Source organism: Mobula birostris, chromosome 7 (assembly GCF_030028105.1).
Source record: "Mobula birostris isolate sMobBir1 chromosome 7, sMobBir1.hap1, whole genome shotgun sequence".
Taxonomy (NCBI): Eukaryota; Metazoa; Chordata; class Chondrichthyes; order Myliobatiformes; family Myliobatidae; genus Mobula; species Mobula birostris.
This window is the reverse complement of record NC_092376.1, coordinates 159,780,313-159,797,191: the sequence shown is the minus strand read 5'-3', so window position 1 is coordinate 159,797,191 and position 16,879 is coordinate 159,780,313. Positions and strand designations below refer to the sequence as shown.

At 36.1% G+C, this 16,879-nt stretch overlaps 1 protein-coding gene across 1 annotated transcript in view; it reads left to right on the top strand.

Annotated features, from left to right (window-relative positions):
* The window catches only part of wwc1 (WW and C2 domain containing 1), a 96,813-nt gene extending 79,934 nt beyond the window's left edge, over positions 1–16,879 (top strand). Inside the window, exons 19-23 of the mRNA XM_072264020.1 lie at positions 385–549; positions 1,810–1,902; positions 3,632–3,862; positions 7,767–7,894; positions 9,813–16,879. Of these exons, the coding sequence (XP_072120121.1) occupies positions 385–549; positions 1,810–1,902; positions 3,632–3,862; positions 7,767–7,894; positions 9,813–9,879 (684 nt within the window). The 3' untranslated portion in view covers positions 9,880–16,879. The remainder of the gene's footprint in view (positions 1–384; positions 550–1,809; positions 1,903–3,631; positions 3,863–7,766; positions 7,895–9,812) is intronic.

Below are 16,879 nucleotides of genomic sequence, written 5' to 3'. Positions count from 1 at the left end.
CTGTATGCGAGATATTTTTGGCATTTTGCGATTGAACTGTCATGAACATAAAAGCACAACAGATAATCAAAGCTGGATTTTGTACGTGAGAAGGCAATTTATGCAGTTGTATGCTAGAGTTGTGTTTGAGGGTAAGAAACTGATAGTGATGTGTAAAAATATCATGTGGTTAATTAAGATAGTCACCTATTTGAGCTTATTTTCTCCCATTTCTAAAAGATGCTGCATTAATGCCATGATTTAATGTACCTATCGTATTAAAATAGATTGCTGTAAGACATTTTTCAGTACAATATATTGGTGCATGTAAAAAAAAGTAAGGCTAATTTCAGCATTGTACTTGATGATTGACCAAATTGGTTGAGTTATGAACAATTTCCACAGGTTGATAAGGAGACCAGCACAGAGGAGACCGTGGCAACAACTTCTGCAGTGCGTCCAAAAGATAGAAGAGTTCCTAATACACAGCAGAGCCCTTTTGTGAGAAGCAGTGCTATTATTCGTTCAAAAACTTTCTCTCCAGGTGCACAGAATTCCTACGTATGCAGGGTAGGGAATGATTCTGTTTGATTTAGTTCCTAACCATTCAGAAAAAGAGAACAATTAATTTTAATCCTTGGCATTCAACTTCTGTCCTTCCTGAGCTTATGTCTTCCTGCTTTCTTTGCTTTATATCTTTTATTCCTTTTCTGTTCTCACATCTTCCCCATTTCACTTGACAGTCCATGGTGAAAATGGTCAGCACTTTTGATTCTTTTCTTTTGAAGAGCAGCAGTATTGTGACACATTTGCGTTTCAGTAAGTACTACAAACATATGACATCATGCTAGTATTTTATCCATTACAACTGACCCACCTCATTCTTGCAGGATGATTCATCTAATGCTCCCTTCTGAAGTTATTCTTTATCAAATTGGACTCTTCAAAGGGATATCAGTGGTACCTAGAACATATCAGAACCCATAATCATTTCTGCTCCTATTAGTACATTAAATGCAATGATTCCTTGGTGATTCATATCGTTATTGCTAGATGCAAAAAAAGGCTTTATTTCTAATATCTTATTATTTAGATTTGAATAATTATCTTGATTATAATAAGTTGTTTTCCCAAAGTGAAGTATCAGATTTTTTAATCTCCAATTTTATCAATAATTCTTAATATATGGAAACATTTTGGTATCTTATATTTATATCCTCAAGCACTGGCATTTAAATATGTTTACTACAAATATTTCTGGGGGCCAGATTTCCTTTTAACTTGGGTGGTGGAAGGCCTGATTAATGCTTTCCAAACCACAGGCAATTCAATCCAAATTTGCAGGAACGTACACCCCATGCTATGGAGTGGTTACAATTTTCTGCAATGCTGACCCTTGACGAGAATTGACATTTATTGTTTATTTTGCTTTTTGTGATGTTTTTCCCTCATGTAAATTATGCAAGGGGATTTTTATTCCATAACTTTTTTTTCATAGTGTTTTATGAATTCTGTAAGAATGAATACTTGCTACTTGAACAGCAGAGGTACGTTGTATATGGATGAAGGTGATCAGCAAGGAAACTGAAGAAAGTGATTTTAGGTATTTTTTTTAGTGAATAGGACCTTTTGTTGATAAGAGAAAATAAATGCTCCATATTTAAAGTATTGAACATGAAAATGTTTATTGAAGTTCAGTGTGTATTTCAAATACAAGTTAATCTGATGTTTACTATTTTGTGACATCCTAATATGAAAAATAAGTGTCAAGTGAGCAATCTTCTTTATAGTATGTTGCCAATAATTAAACAATAATGGTTTTATTTTCAGCTAAATCGAAGTGATAGTGACAGCTCAACACTGTCCAAGAGGTCTCCTTTTGTTCGTAATGCCATGGAACGCCGTAGTTTACGAATGAAAATGGTAAGGATTGAAGCATCACGTACAAAATGCTGGAGGAACTTAGCAAGTCAGACAGTAGCTATGGTGATGAATACACAGTTGATATTTCTGAAACATCCACTGTTTATTCCTCTCCATAGATCCTGCCTTTCTTGCTGAGTTACTCCAGCATTTTGTGTGTGTTGCTCTGGATTTCCAGCATCTTCAGATTCTCTTGTGTTTAGGATTAAAGTATGATATTCTTGTACCTTAAGGTAATAGAGTCATACAACACAAAATCAGTCTGGCAAGGAGGTAAGATGTCCAACAAAAACAAAACTGGTTCATAGCAAACAGACTCCGTTATTAAATGATCTTGCCCATTTATTTGTGATAATGTTGTACATCACTCATTTATGAGAGTGTAAGTCAGTAGCTTTACTGTAAGGAAACCCAGACCCAAGGAACTTGAATAAACAAGACAAGGGTGCACACCTCTTTAACCATTTTGATTGAATGTCGTAAGATTAACTGCAACCATTTCTCACATTTACTTACAACACAGGAGGAGGCCATTCCGTTTTATCTAATGTTTGCCAACTCTTGTCTTCTGTGTTTAGTACATAGCCCTGCTGGTAATGAAATTGCAAATTTAAGTGGTTGGTATCGGTGATAAATCAAGTGTAGAAACACATCTAAAGAGCTGGAAAGATATAGTGGATTACAGAAGACAAAAAAAGATCAAAATGAAAACAATCGTAAAATATCTTATGAATATTCTATTTTGCAATTTTTGGAAGTTCAAAGTATGCTGACTTTTCTTGACTATTTTCTAATGTTAGAATCCTGCTACTAACTCATATAGGCAATCCACTCAAACAGCCTGTGCAATGTTAGACCTAGTGCAGGGAGCTTTTTTCCATTGGTTTCAATAGAGAATGGTTATGAAGAGCTTAGATAAGTGATTTTATCATTTGGAAACAAAATTTATAAACACTGGTTAAGTGGAAGCAGAGGCGCAGCTGCTTATTTTATTTTATTTTCTCTCGTTGTTTTCTGTAGGTTTTGTTCTAGATATCATTCCTTTCACCAATACACAAATTAGATAACATCATAGAAAGCCCTGTACCAAGCAGAGCTTTGCTACAGAGAATTTAGCCATTTTCTCTCAGGAAATACGCAGCAGCATGAAGTGTGGGCAAATGTTTTCATACTTATTAATGTGCATGAGTGACATGGCACTGAGTACAAATGCTGGATGTTTATTGAACCATAAAATAACAGTAATTGCTGAGTAAACTTTTTCTGTATTTTTTCCTGGTATATTATTGAAAGAAACTCAGACCATTATTGTGTTTTGGAACCAGCTGATAAAAGTCATCTAATTTCTGAAAGCCGAAAATAAGCTTTAAGATTATCAAAAATCTGAAAAATGCATCCATGGCATATGAGGGTATACATTTATCCTAAGAAATGCTACTGATTGCCTGATGACACCAGAGTAATTCCACAAAAGTAAAAAGAATTGAGTATCTTGTGCTTTGTTTAATGATGGTTGATATGATGCAACCTTGTTAGAATACATCTAATAAAATTAGTTCATCTTATTCAATGTTTTCTACACTTAATAATAATATGATCAAACAGTAACTCACAATAGGGCTAAAACTGTTTTATCTTTATTAGCAATCCAGAAACATGTTATTAAATGTCATCATATTGTCCCATTGAAAGAATTTGTGTTTTAAGGCACAATTATTGTTTATTTCAGCCTCCAATTAGAAGAGTGGGATCAGAAAGACTCGTGCGGACCTCTTTAGATTTAGAGTTGGATCTGCAGGCTTCAAGAACCAGAAAGAACAGATTATCTCAAGAACTGGATATCTTGCGGGAATTAAAACGGCAAGTTGATGAGGCCAAGTCCAGAGGAGACACAGAACTGCCTCAATGGGTAAAGGAGGATGAACGATTTCAAACCTTGCTGAAGCAAATTGAAAAACAGGTAGAGTATTAAAATCTATTACTTAAAGTCCAGTTATGTACAATTATTAGAGGGAATTACCTCAAAATATATGCACTGAAATTCTCTTGTTAATTTAAAGTTGAACTGAGGCTTGTAATTACAGGTTACAGTTTACAATCTTTTCATTTTGGGAGAAACTCCAAATCTTTTAGCAATTATGAATTAGAAAAAAAGTTAGATTTTGATAAGCCAATTGACAAATGTAAGGACAATATCAAACAGGCTGGAACATGTTGACATTAAGAAGAGGATGTGCTGGAACTTTTGAAAAGACATTTGGATAGATAAGTCCCCAGGGCTGGATGGGATATACCCCAGGTAGCTATGGGAAGCGAGAGAAGAGATTGCTGTGCCTTTGGCAATGATCTTTCTATCCTCACTGGGCATAGGAGTGGTATCAGATGACTGAGGCTGCCAAATGTATTTCCTTTGTTCAAGAAAAGAGAGACAATCCTGGGAATTATAGACCACTGAGCTTTACATTAGTGGTAGGCAAACAATTGGAGAAAATTCTCAGAGACAGGATTTATGAGCATTTGGAGAAGCATAGTTCGTTTAGGGATAATCAGCAAGGCTTTGTGAGGGGTAGGTCATGCCTCACGAGCCTGATAGAATTCTTTGAGAAAGTGACAAAACAAGTTAATGAAAGTAGAGCAATGGATGTGCTGTATATGGATTTTAGTGTGACATTTAACAAGGTTCTCCATGGTAGGCTTATTCAGAAAGTCAGGAAGCACAGGATCCAGAGAAACTTGGCTGCATGAATTCAGAATCAGCTTGCCCACAGAAGGCAGAAGGTGGTAGTAGATGGAGAGTATTCTGCCTGGAGGTTTGTGACCAGTGATGTTTACTGGGAATCTGTTCAGTGATCCCTGCTCTGTGTGATTTTTATAAATGACTTGGATGAGGAAGTGGCGGTGTGAGCTAGTAAGTTTGTAGATGACACAAAGGTTGATTGTGTTGTGGATAATATAGAAGGTTGTTATAGGTTACAATAGGATGCAGGGTTGGGCTGAGGAGTGGCAGATGGAGTTCAATCTGAGAAAGTGTGAAGTGATACATTTTGGAAGGTTCAACTTCAAGGCAGAGTACAGGGTTAATGGCAGGATTAACCTTGCACTCTGCCTTCAAGTATGAAGGAACGCAGGGATCTTGGGATCCACGTTTGTAGATTACTCAAATTCCTGTGTAAATTGAAAGGGTCGTTAAGAAGGCATATGATTGACTGGTCTATATTTGTCAAGGGATTGAGTTCAAAAGCTGTGAGATAAAGTTGCAGCTCTATAAAACTGGTTGGGCTACACTTGGAGTATTGTGTTTAGTTCTGGTCTCCTCATTTAAGGAAGGGTTTGGAAGCTTGAGAGAGGGTGCAAAGGAGATTTACCAGGATGCTGCCTGGATTAGAGGACATGTCATGAAGAAAGGTTGAATGAGCTGGGGTTTTTCCTCTTTGAAATGAAGGAGGATGAGAGGTGAAATGATAGGGCAGGGGTAGGCAACCTATGGCCCGCGGGCCAGATCCGGCCCGCAAGCGCTTTTTCCTTATTCTGAGTGTTTCACACGACCACACCAATGGACATGCATGGCATCTTGTTACACTGGCCCCAGTTTCCGTTTCGTTCCAAACCAAACACTGGTATATACGAATGACGGGAAGGCAGACTACCTTATTAATAGGTATTAGATACTCTCCGTGCACGCTCAGGTTTCCAGATGGAATTGTTCAAATTTGTAAACAGAAACAGCGTCAGTGAATTTTAACAAGAAATCCACGCTAAATATCCAGATATTTACATGTGCTACGATACTTGCTGAATAACTCACGTTTCAAAATAAAATCAAAGAAAAACATTCCAATGGCAATGAATGCAAAGCGCAGGAAGGTAGACGCTGAGTGCCTAAAAAGCAGTAAAAATGAAGGAAATACCCGTGCCAGCTATGAAGTCTCAAAACGTATTGTAGAAAAGATGAAACCTTTTACAAATGGAGAGTTTGTCAAAGAATGTTTACTGGCAGTGGTGGATATTGTTTGTCCTGAAAAGAAATCTTTATTTGCATCTATCAGCCTGTCAGCAAGAATGATCACACGCCGAGTTGAAGAAATGTCAACAGATGTTAAAAGTTGTTTAAGGGATGCCTGCAACAAATTGCCTTTTTTTCAATTGCGCCTGATGATAGTACAGACTTGAGAGACACTGCTCAACTTGCAGTGTTTGTGCGAGGAGTGACCTCAACTTTTCAAATTTTTGAAGAGTTTATTCAGTTAATTCCTATGAAGGACACGGTTACTGGAGCAGACATTTTTGAAGCTTTGCTGAAAATGATGTCAGAAATGAGTATGTCGAAGCTAATTGGCATCACAACTGATGGGGCCCCAGCAATGGTGGGACAGAAAACTAAACTGAGATCTTTGATTACTAATTGGCATCCTTGGTTAAGCACAAATGATTTTCTAGCTTGTGTTATTCATTAATTTGAGGCAAAACATAACTAGATGTATCTAAATGGATAATTCCCATATTTCAAGTTTTTTATGGCATTTATCTGGCCCACAGAGGCAAAAAGGTTGCCGACCCCTGTGATAGGGGATATAAGATGATAAGAGGCATTGATAGAGCGGACAGCCAGTGCTACTTTCCCAGGATGCCAATGGCTACTACAAGAACCAAGAACTGTAATTTGCTACAATTCTTAATGTTATTTAAATAGGAACGGTCACTTAATTCATTAGTGGAGGCAAGTATGTATTGATTGAAGAGATGGGGGACTTCAGGGAACAATCTGCACATCTGGGGTCCCAGAAGCCCTCAAAAGCAAAGTGGGAGCAAGATTAATACTGGAATGATGCTATAAAGAACTTGTCCCAATGATGATAAATACTCCTCTTATTGAGCAGAGAGGACTTGTGACATCCAATCAACATTAATGAACAGTAAGATGAAATGTATCAGGCCCTGTCTAAACGCTGCAATGTTCAAGTTAGCAGTAACTTTCACTATCATTTCTAGACATATGTGCTTAGCGGGAGCTTGACTTACTGTTATCACTGCATTAGAAAACCTTAGCTTTTAAATGCATTGCTACTCAAGTAGTCAGAGGTAATAGTGTGGCTGAAAGATTCAAGGAGATCTGCATTTACAGCCCAACTGTTCTTGCTCCAGACTCTTCTAAGACATTGTCCAAGTCTTCATTTCCCATTGGTTACGCAAAAGGCTGAAAGGGAAAACTGTACTGAAACACCCACTGTCAATAGCAAAAAAAATGGGCTCTTGAGCATGGTGCTGTCAAACTCTGTTTATGATAGATCTATAGTCTTCTAGATCACTGAATGAATTGAGCTGTGCTCCAAAAGAGTTTCAAACAAATTTGCAGGTAATTAATGATTTTTTTTTATATTCTCATACGCAGATTTAGTCCCAACTAAGATTTGGTTTCCTGTCTGTGATTCATTCTGGGTGTTAATTGTATGCCAGTGATTTAATTTTGAGAACAAGGTTGTATGTAATTTGACATTACCTGTATCTTCATCCAGATGTTCTGTATGTAGGCACATTAAGAACAAAGAAACTGTTGAGCAAAGGTAGCTTTTTGCTCTATGTGCCTTTTAATTTGGATGTTTTACAAATGATTTCATATGAAAATCAATCCTAAGTATCAAACTAATTCGCTTGCTTTAAAATTTTTATGAACTTCTGTATGATTTTGAGTTATTTCAACAACTCATTTCCATGTTTGTTAACAAATGTCTTTAGTATTTTATGGAAGAAATATACTACTTTTCCTTGTGCATTATCTTACACATTGTTTCACATGCAAAGTCTGTGTATTTGTCTTTAGAATTGAAAGGCAAATTCATAAAAATGCTGCCATCTCATTGCATTAGGCAGAGCAAACAAAAGAACAACAAAAACAGGAGAGTAAGGTTCAAAGGCTTATGAAGAAAACGTCTAAAGAGGTACACAAATTACGAGAACAGAGTCAAAAAGAGCCCCTGGAGATGCAGTCATTCTGGTAAGTTTTAAAGGGTATAATGAACAATTGTATTTTATCTCAACTTCTGAGCTTAATTTCTTTTTCCCTTCTCATTATCTTTCCATCAAGATTGAACATAGCAGGCAGTATTTTGTTCTGTTGGTTAAGGAGTACAGTACTGTGATTCAATATGGAAATACCCTTGATTGTTTTTCATAATTACCCTCCTGTATTTCAGAACTATTATAGATCTTTACACAGCCTCAAAGTAAAAAGATTAGTAGATCATTCAGAGTTGATATGTAAGGCTTCTTTTTCCTTCAAATTTAGTGCTCTGTTGGCTGGTGCTTGTAAGGAGGAGCATTAGTTGGAACTGATGCAGCGCCTGTTAATGTAAGACCCAACCAGTTCCACCACTATCCTCTTCCTCCATCTGGCAGAATTGGACATCACCCTCAACAATTTCTCCTTCAACTCCTCCCATTTTCTCCAGGGGTAGCTATGGACACCTGCATAAGCCTCAGCTATGCCTGTTTTTTCATTGGCTACGTAGAACAGTCCATGTTCTAAGCCTTCACTTCCCAAATCTTCCTGCACTACATTGATGACGGCATTGCTGCTGCGTCATGCGCCCATGCTAAGCTTGCCAATTTCATCAACTTTGCCTGCAACTTCTAAACTGCCCTTAAATTCATTTGGTCCATTTCTGACATCTCCCTTCCCTTTCTCAATCTCTCTGTTTCCATTTCTAGAGTCAAACTGTCTAATCGAAAACTTTTATAAACATACTGACTTCCACGGCTATTTTGACTATACCTCTTCCCACCCTGTCTCCTGTATAAATACTATTCCCTTTTCTCAGTTCCTTCTTCTCTGCCCCATCTAATCCCAGGATGAGGCTTCCTTTCCAGGACATCAGAGATATCCTCCTCCTTCAAAGAACAATGCTTCCCTTCCTCCACCATTAATGTTGAGCTTACCTGTATCTCTTCCATTTCTGTACATCCAAGTTCACCACACCTTCCCACCGCTTTAACAGGGATAGATTTCCTCTTGTCCTTACTTACCTTCCCATGAGCCTCTGCATCCAACACTTCATTCTCCACAGCTTCCAGCATCTTCAACAGGATCCTATCTCCAAACACATCTTTACCTCCCCTCATCTCTCTGCTTTCCACAGGGTTCACCCCCTAGTGATTCCCTTGTCCATTCGTCCCTCCTTGGTAATCTCCTGGCACACACCCCTGCAAGTGACATATATGCTACACTTACCTATTTACCTCCTCCCCTACCTCCATTCAGAACCCTAACCAGTCCCTCCAGGTGAGGCAATAGTTCACCTGCAAATCTTTTGGCATCATCTATTGTATCCGGTACTCCCCTATGGCCTCTCCTCATTGGTGAGACCTAACGTAAATTGTGGGACTGCTTTGTGGAGCACCCCCACTACTTCTGTCAAAAGTGGAATTTCCCGGTGGCCAGACGTTTTAATTCCTAACCCCATTCCTGTTCCAATATGTCAATCCATGGCTTCCCCGTTAGCCACAGTGAGGCTACTCTCAGGATGGAGGAGCAACACCTCATATTTCACCTGGGTAGCTTCCAACCTGGTGCCCCCTTTCTCCTAAGGTCTGCTCTCCTCTCCTACCAGATTCCTTCTTCTCCAGCCCTTCACCTATCACCTTCTAGCTGGTCCTTCTTCCCCTCCCCCACCTTTTTATTCTGATGTCTTCCCCCCTCCTTTCCAGTCCTGAAGAAGAATCTAAGTCTGAAACATCATCTGTTTGTTCATTTCTATGGATGCTGCCTGACCTGCTGAGTTCCTCCAGCATTTTGTGTGTTGACCTGTTCATTAAATTCAAATTTGTAATACAGCTGCAAAGCATCTCTAACAATTCATTTACTTGTTTTTTTTATAAGCTAGGTTTTTGATTGTGAATTGTGTATATTCTTGCAGGGAGAAGATGGCATTTTTTACACGAGGGAAGGGAGGTTTTCCTCCATTACCTGCTGATGATGTGTGATCATTAAAAATGTTTTTGAATTCTTTGCAGTAATTGGCCTTGCTGCTGAATTCTTACATGATTTAATTATTTTGTGCATTGTGGAGGTACAAATATATTTTGTAAATTTTAGAAATCTACAAGGTACTTGCATTGTTTGAATGTATACAAAATCTACACTTTGATTATATGTTTAACTTCTACAGAGAAAATGTAGCATACATTAATGTTAAAACCAATTTGTACAGTTTATATTTCAGTCTTTTTTTAATGAAATGAAGATAAAACATCACTGAGAACAAATTAGTTGATAATGCATTTATTCTAAAGGAAATATTGCTTTCGGGTTATTGTACAGTAATTAGTTTTATAAAAGTTAAATTGACATAGATAGGTTGAAGCACCAATTAGAAACTGTGACTAAATAACATTCAGTATTGTGTGTGATGTCACTATTTTGAGGTACCTAAACAGAAGCTTTATATTCTTCTATTAAAATAGTCTGTTATATTGGGAAAAAAGCCCCCTTTTTCTCCTCTATATATTTATAAGACCCTGGAAAACTTTACTTTGGAATTAATCTAATGTAGTTTTTAAAAATGTACTGTATTTGTGTTCAAGTTAAACAATCTTTATTTGATAAATTTAGTTTTAACACTGGCTATATTTTAGGACCAGGAAAATGAGAACTTAATTTTCACGAGTGCTGTTTCTATTATAAAATATGTTCATACTGCTTTCTTGCTGCTGAAACTGGGAACAATTGCAAGACTCAACAAAAAAAAATTATATATTTTGAGCCAGTGCCAATTTGAACTGCAATATATGACATCAGGTACCTCTCCAGAGATTGAATAATGCTATTTGCCAATAGTTACAGATGACTTAACAATACGGATTTATCAAATATCAGCATGACTCCCTTTCCTTTAGATGTAGATCTTGATTTTATACAGAATATGCTTTATACACATCTGCTGTAAGTTGTGACTTTATTCTGTTTAGAAAATTAATCCATTCACCATAACAATGATGCACTAAGATTCTTTGTTTCTATTTTTCATACCAATGATTTTAATTATCTTTATTATATATAGCATAATAAAGTGTGATTATTAAGGAGTCACTACATTATACTATAACATTAGCTGAACATCAGGTCCAAAAATCATACATATTCAAGGATTTGCAGTCTGCTGACAAACTGTGTCCTAATATCATCCATGGTTTAAGAATAAATGTGATTGCAGTCTCTGCTTCATAATATCAAAAGACTTTTAAATTTTTGGACAATATTCAGCTTTTGGCTTTTGTCAAGCAGGTCCATAGGTCTGACTGTTAAGGCCATCAAGGTAATGCACCCTCAAGAGGGCTGTTCAGCCTAATTGCCCACTTTTTTAGTTACATTCCCTCCAGAAAGTCCCTGGAAAGATGCACTTGTGGCTTTTGTTACCTGTACGCCCACACTTAGAACTAATTTTAATTTAAATGTAATTCAAATTACATCAGTTTTTTTTTTAATTAGATTATCTCTAAAAGGGGATAGTGAATTAGAAATTCCATCACATACTGCATGGTTTATGTGCTACAAAATATATGGAGGCTTAGAAACAATCAATTAAATCAGCACTTTCTGTATGTGCGTTCAGTGGGAATTTTTCACTATCCTCTGTACATATGATATGTTTAAAAGTCCACTCAATGCGTTAGTAGTGTTGTTATTCTGTAAGCAATGTATTTTTGGTGTCTGAAGAAATTTATTTGGCCCGCAACTGCAAGAGCAGTCCAAAGTAGGAGGAAGAAGACCTTCTTGAGCAAAGATTATACAGTCTTTACCTGAGCCAGTGCATGTAAAATCTTCTGACCTCGACATAATATTTCCAATACTTGAAAAATATATAGTGCTAATTTCTTCCTCTATTCCATAGTCAGCAAAAGGTTGCACAAATCAACTCACTTTTGCCAAATAACAGTTCTTTTTGAGAGCCGCTGCCTTAAGACTCCTGCAGTTGGAGGAGTCTGAGTTTCTTCTGTAACTTTGGAAATTGTGCCGGGTTCCTGCACAAAAATTTACAAGAGGCCCTTCAGTCATAATCTTGCACATGATGCCTCATATGTTGTGCCCATAGGGTAATAGGTCCTCTGTTTTCAAATTGAAAAGCTGTGGCTGACAATTAGAAATTAGTACTAATCCATTTTTGTTGCTGACTTGTTTTCTCTTACTGGTGTTTAGAAAGAGCCACAAGTTTGTGCATATATAATGATTAAACCCCTTATTGGAATTAGCACTAGGAATCATTGCAATCAGTCTATCATACTATACTACTCCATGTGGTGACTAAAAAAATGAATTAATAGATCCTCTTTTAATCATGATATACGTATTTAATCAAAAAACAGTCACATATAGAAAATACAAATTTTAGTCTACAAATCCGTCACTTGTTAAAATGAATATAGTCAATTCAGTAAAGTTGACAAAATTATATTTGCCGTGATTTTTATCCATGACTTGACACATCAGAATTTGCTGTTATAAGGAGGTACATGCTGACATAATGTAGCAGCTATCCCAGGTTCATTGCAGGAAGACTGCTTCCAGTTAACTTTCTATTACTAATATTCCAAGTTAGTTTTGTGACCGTTAAATTTTAATTCTTTTTCTCAGTAAACAATAATTACAACTAGGAGAGCTCAATTTTTTAAGTAAGTATTAAATTGGAAGAGTTTGTTTGGTACTTTGTTTCTTGACCACCAAACAACTCAAAAGGAGTCCAATCCTTGGAATTGTGAATGTTTTGTGAACTGGTTGGTTTAGTGTTTAAGCTATACAGTATGTCATGACTTAGTTTGCAAAAATACTGCTGCTTTAAGTGAGCCAATTTCTTTGAAATGCAAAATGCCTTTTTATTTTATATGTAACTAATTTCTATTCAGTAAATAGAGAAATATATATGTTATACCTGAGATTGTACTCTCCTGTATTAGTTCTTTGTATTCCCCCTTCACTTTCTAAATTTCATTCACCTTTCATTGGAGTTCCAGATACAGTATATCTACCAAATATCCAGTCTGAGTGTCTTCTTTGAACTGGCCATTTAACTACATTAATCAATACCACTGGGTTACAAATTTTTTATTGCCCTATTAATTGGAACATCTCTTTTGCCGTGATTATTTCTTGCTGTTGGGAGTTGAGGCAAGATAGAAAATCATTGAAAATAAATCTTTCTTGCTCAAAGTTTGCTCTGGAGGTATTTTGGTGGATTACTGCTGCCGACTTGCTTCATAGCATTTTATTGGAAAGAGCTTAACAAGAAGAAAAAAGTTTTTAATAAATTCATTTTCATATTCGTGTTAAAAACTCACCAGTTTGTTTAGATTTTGAATAGTGGAACCATTTCGTAGTTATAACTCACTGAAGCAAAAAAATAAAAAGAGTATGAATGCAAAGTTGTCTTTGAGCATGTGTAATATCAGATTATGGGCCTCATCAGTTTTGTAATAGTTACAGGAGGCAGTATCTAAGCAAAACTGAAGCTAGACTATTTTGTAATTTATTTCATACAAATGAATATTGCTTCACTATATATTTATTTATTAGCTAATACTTAACCAAGTGGTTAAGGCATTCGTCCAGTAATCTGAAGGTCGCTAGTTTGAGCCTTGGCTGAGGCAGCGTGTTGTGTCCTTGAGCAAGGCACTTAACCACACATTGCTCTGCGACGACACTGGTGCCAAGCTGTATGGGTCCTCATGCCCTTCCCTTGGACAACATCAGTGGCGTGAAGAGGGGAGACTTGCAGCATGGGCAACTGCCGGCCTTCCAAACAACCTTGCCCAGGCCTGCGCCCTGGAAACCTTCCAAGGCACAAATCCATGGTTTCACGAGACTAACGGATGCCTAAAAAAATACTTAACAGAAAGGCTACATACAAGTTCAGAAACAGAGTTGCGGAGGTGCAAAGTAGGAATGAGAAGGAAATATATAAAATAATCTGACTGATATACAGAATTGTAATACCTGCTCATAGTAAATCTGTTCTTTGTTACAGCCAATAATCACTGAATAAAACTTAATTCTTGGATTTGCTAAATGGATAATCCTCTCCTTACTATTTTTGTGCATGTGTCAGCACATAAACACAACTGAAAACGTAAAATATTTGCCACTTTAAAAAAAAATTGAGCTCTCCTGAAATTTGAATGTCAAAGGCTGCTGTTTAATTTTGTTACTTTCTGATATGCACAGAATAGCAATATTCAATTGCATTCATGATATTGTATGTAGTTTTCAGTTATTAAGTTTATTTATTGTCCAAAATGTGAATTTGTTTAGAGCTTAACCTCTATGACTAGAGAAGGGCAGAAGGGGGCTAGAATTATGCAACTTTTTTTTTCACAACCTCAAATTTAACAGAAATAGCACCAATATTTGAAAAGAATTCTCTGCCTTAGAGATTTTATTGATGATCAGATTTGTAGTTTCTGGGACTTGTACAGTAAAAATGTGCAGATATATACATTCCATCTTCATGAAAAAAGATTGAGATAGCATCATATCAGTACCTTTTATAGTTTTACTCGGATTTCTGACTCAAGCTACAATCGTTCCATTTTCTTGATGAAATAGGATTACCAGAGAAGAACATAGGCATTGAAATTTCAGTTAATGTTGAGTCAGATTTTGTCTACAGTGGGCAAGTACTTTGACCAATCTGCCAACAACAATCTGATTTGCTTAAGTGTAGTATCACCTGATGATGTAGGAATATTAATGCTCAAGCTCTTGTAGTTACTCTATGATTTTCTTTAGTGAGATTGTTAAATATTTGAGTTGTCTTAATATCTTTTCAAATCAGCACTTTAAAAAAGATGCACACACTCATGTATACAATCCCCCAACCTATTTCTCCAAAATATTCCAGAGCACTTCATTCCCAAGTATTTATTTTTGGGAAAATGTCATGAAAATTATGTAGACCTTTCAATCCAATTGATCCAATGCAAGGCACATTTTTTCTTTAATCTTTTTTCATCTGCCTCTCAGTTTAATCTTCGATTTCTTTGTTCCTAGGTTGTTGATGGAGCTTCCCTTAAATGCATTTACAGTTTTCCTTAGTCTCTCATGGTACCATGTACCACTTTTTAACCACATCAATCAATCCTATTAATCTAATTCAACTCAATGATATCAGGGACACTAGAAATGCTCCTTAAATATTAAAGAACAAGTTTTGTAACACCATGAAAATCAGGATAATAAATTGATGTGATATTTAATGCATTTAAGCTCCTAAATTATTCAGCTGCGACAACTAACAAAAATAATGAGCCATGTTTCTGAATTCAGCCTATCACAGCAACTTTACACACATTTAATCTGTATCAATTGTTTAAAATTCTTGACCACAACTTCAATTGGCCAGTTTCAATGGATTTTAAAAGGCAATAACGGGACATCTCCTTGATTATATCCTTAAGCTACTATTCTGTAATCAATTTTCATCAAGTATTAATGTTTCAATTGCAGAATAAACACTTGGACATAATCAAAATTCTATTGCTTATGCTTATTACTTTTATATTACCTTAAAATTTCATCCCCTCCATCATATTATTGATATTACATTCCTACAGTATGAAGAAGAATGTGTTTAGTTGCCCCTTAACTAAATTGAGGGTTCTATTATGAACTACAAATGTTTGTCTTGATCTGATTTTTATTAATTTTCCATACATCTTAGTTGCATGTGACAATACACAAGTGGAGGACAGGCATGCTACCAGGAAATTACCTTCTTGCGAGATTGATTTTGATGTATTGTTTTATGTGGAATCAATTAATCCAAAGGAATAACATCATTGATGATTTTACGAGTATATAGGGCTAACATTTGTTAGCTAAGCAATGCTCATTTCATGTTTTTCTAATGATAACATTTTACAGAACTTTTTGATACAATTGTCAAGTTTAAAAAATGTGAGATCTAGAAGTATTGCTGTTATGATAGTTGTACCACTTGTGCAAAAACTTCCCTAAATATGACAAGGGAATGCCACTAATGGTGAAATTTATTGCAGCTGCACCTTTGTAGTACTTGCATTAGAGAATTTTTGTTGTAAATAGTTGACTACTTTCCCAAGTTATAGTGTTATTTCAGAACATAACAGTGAGGAACTGTTTGTCTGTGCTATTGGATCATGTACAGCTACGTTTCCTTCCTCAGAAGAACTGGAAGACCATTGAAAATAAGTTGAGGCAAGATAAGAGCTCAGTGTTTTATTGTCAAGAGACAAAATAGTTATGTCCATCATCACCAAGAGTGGCTCCCATAATACTTACACTTGCTCTTCTTAATAGTGAAGATTAGTGCATTGAAATCGTGAACTGAATGTATTTTGGCAGCTTACCCCATCAGGGAAAAAGAGATTTCTCCACCTGTTTGTGCTTGCTGTTTGGGATATTCCATACCTAGACTTGTTTAATCTAAAGCATTTGGTCATGATTTTCAGTATTCATACTGCACAAATAATCATGAACTGCTTGGTTTGTGTGACAATCATATCTTTTGAATCAATGTTTCCTCTTATAACTCCAAAGAATATGCTGACCATGTTCTATTTCCTTATTCCTTTTGATAGCAATTCACAATTTGTTGCAGTTGAAGATTTTTTTAAAAACAAAGAGAAATGAATTTTAAGTTGGCATCCTGTTTTTCTGATTAGTGATTCAATATCCTTTAAATTAATCATTATTTATGATCAGATGAAAATTCAGGTTTCTCTCATCTAGCTTATAGAAGTTTGCACTAAATGGCCTGAAAGGTGTCTCTGTGCCACACAACCAGCAAAAAATGACCAGCATTTTAATCATGACCAAAACTTTAGGTCTGTAAATAAGTGTAGCTTACCTTCCATTAATATGATACTACATTTAAATGATGTCTGTTGTTTTCAATTTTGTTCTTTATCAATTCATTGATTTAAAATAAATATGTATTTTAGGAATAAAAACTGA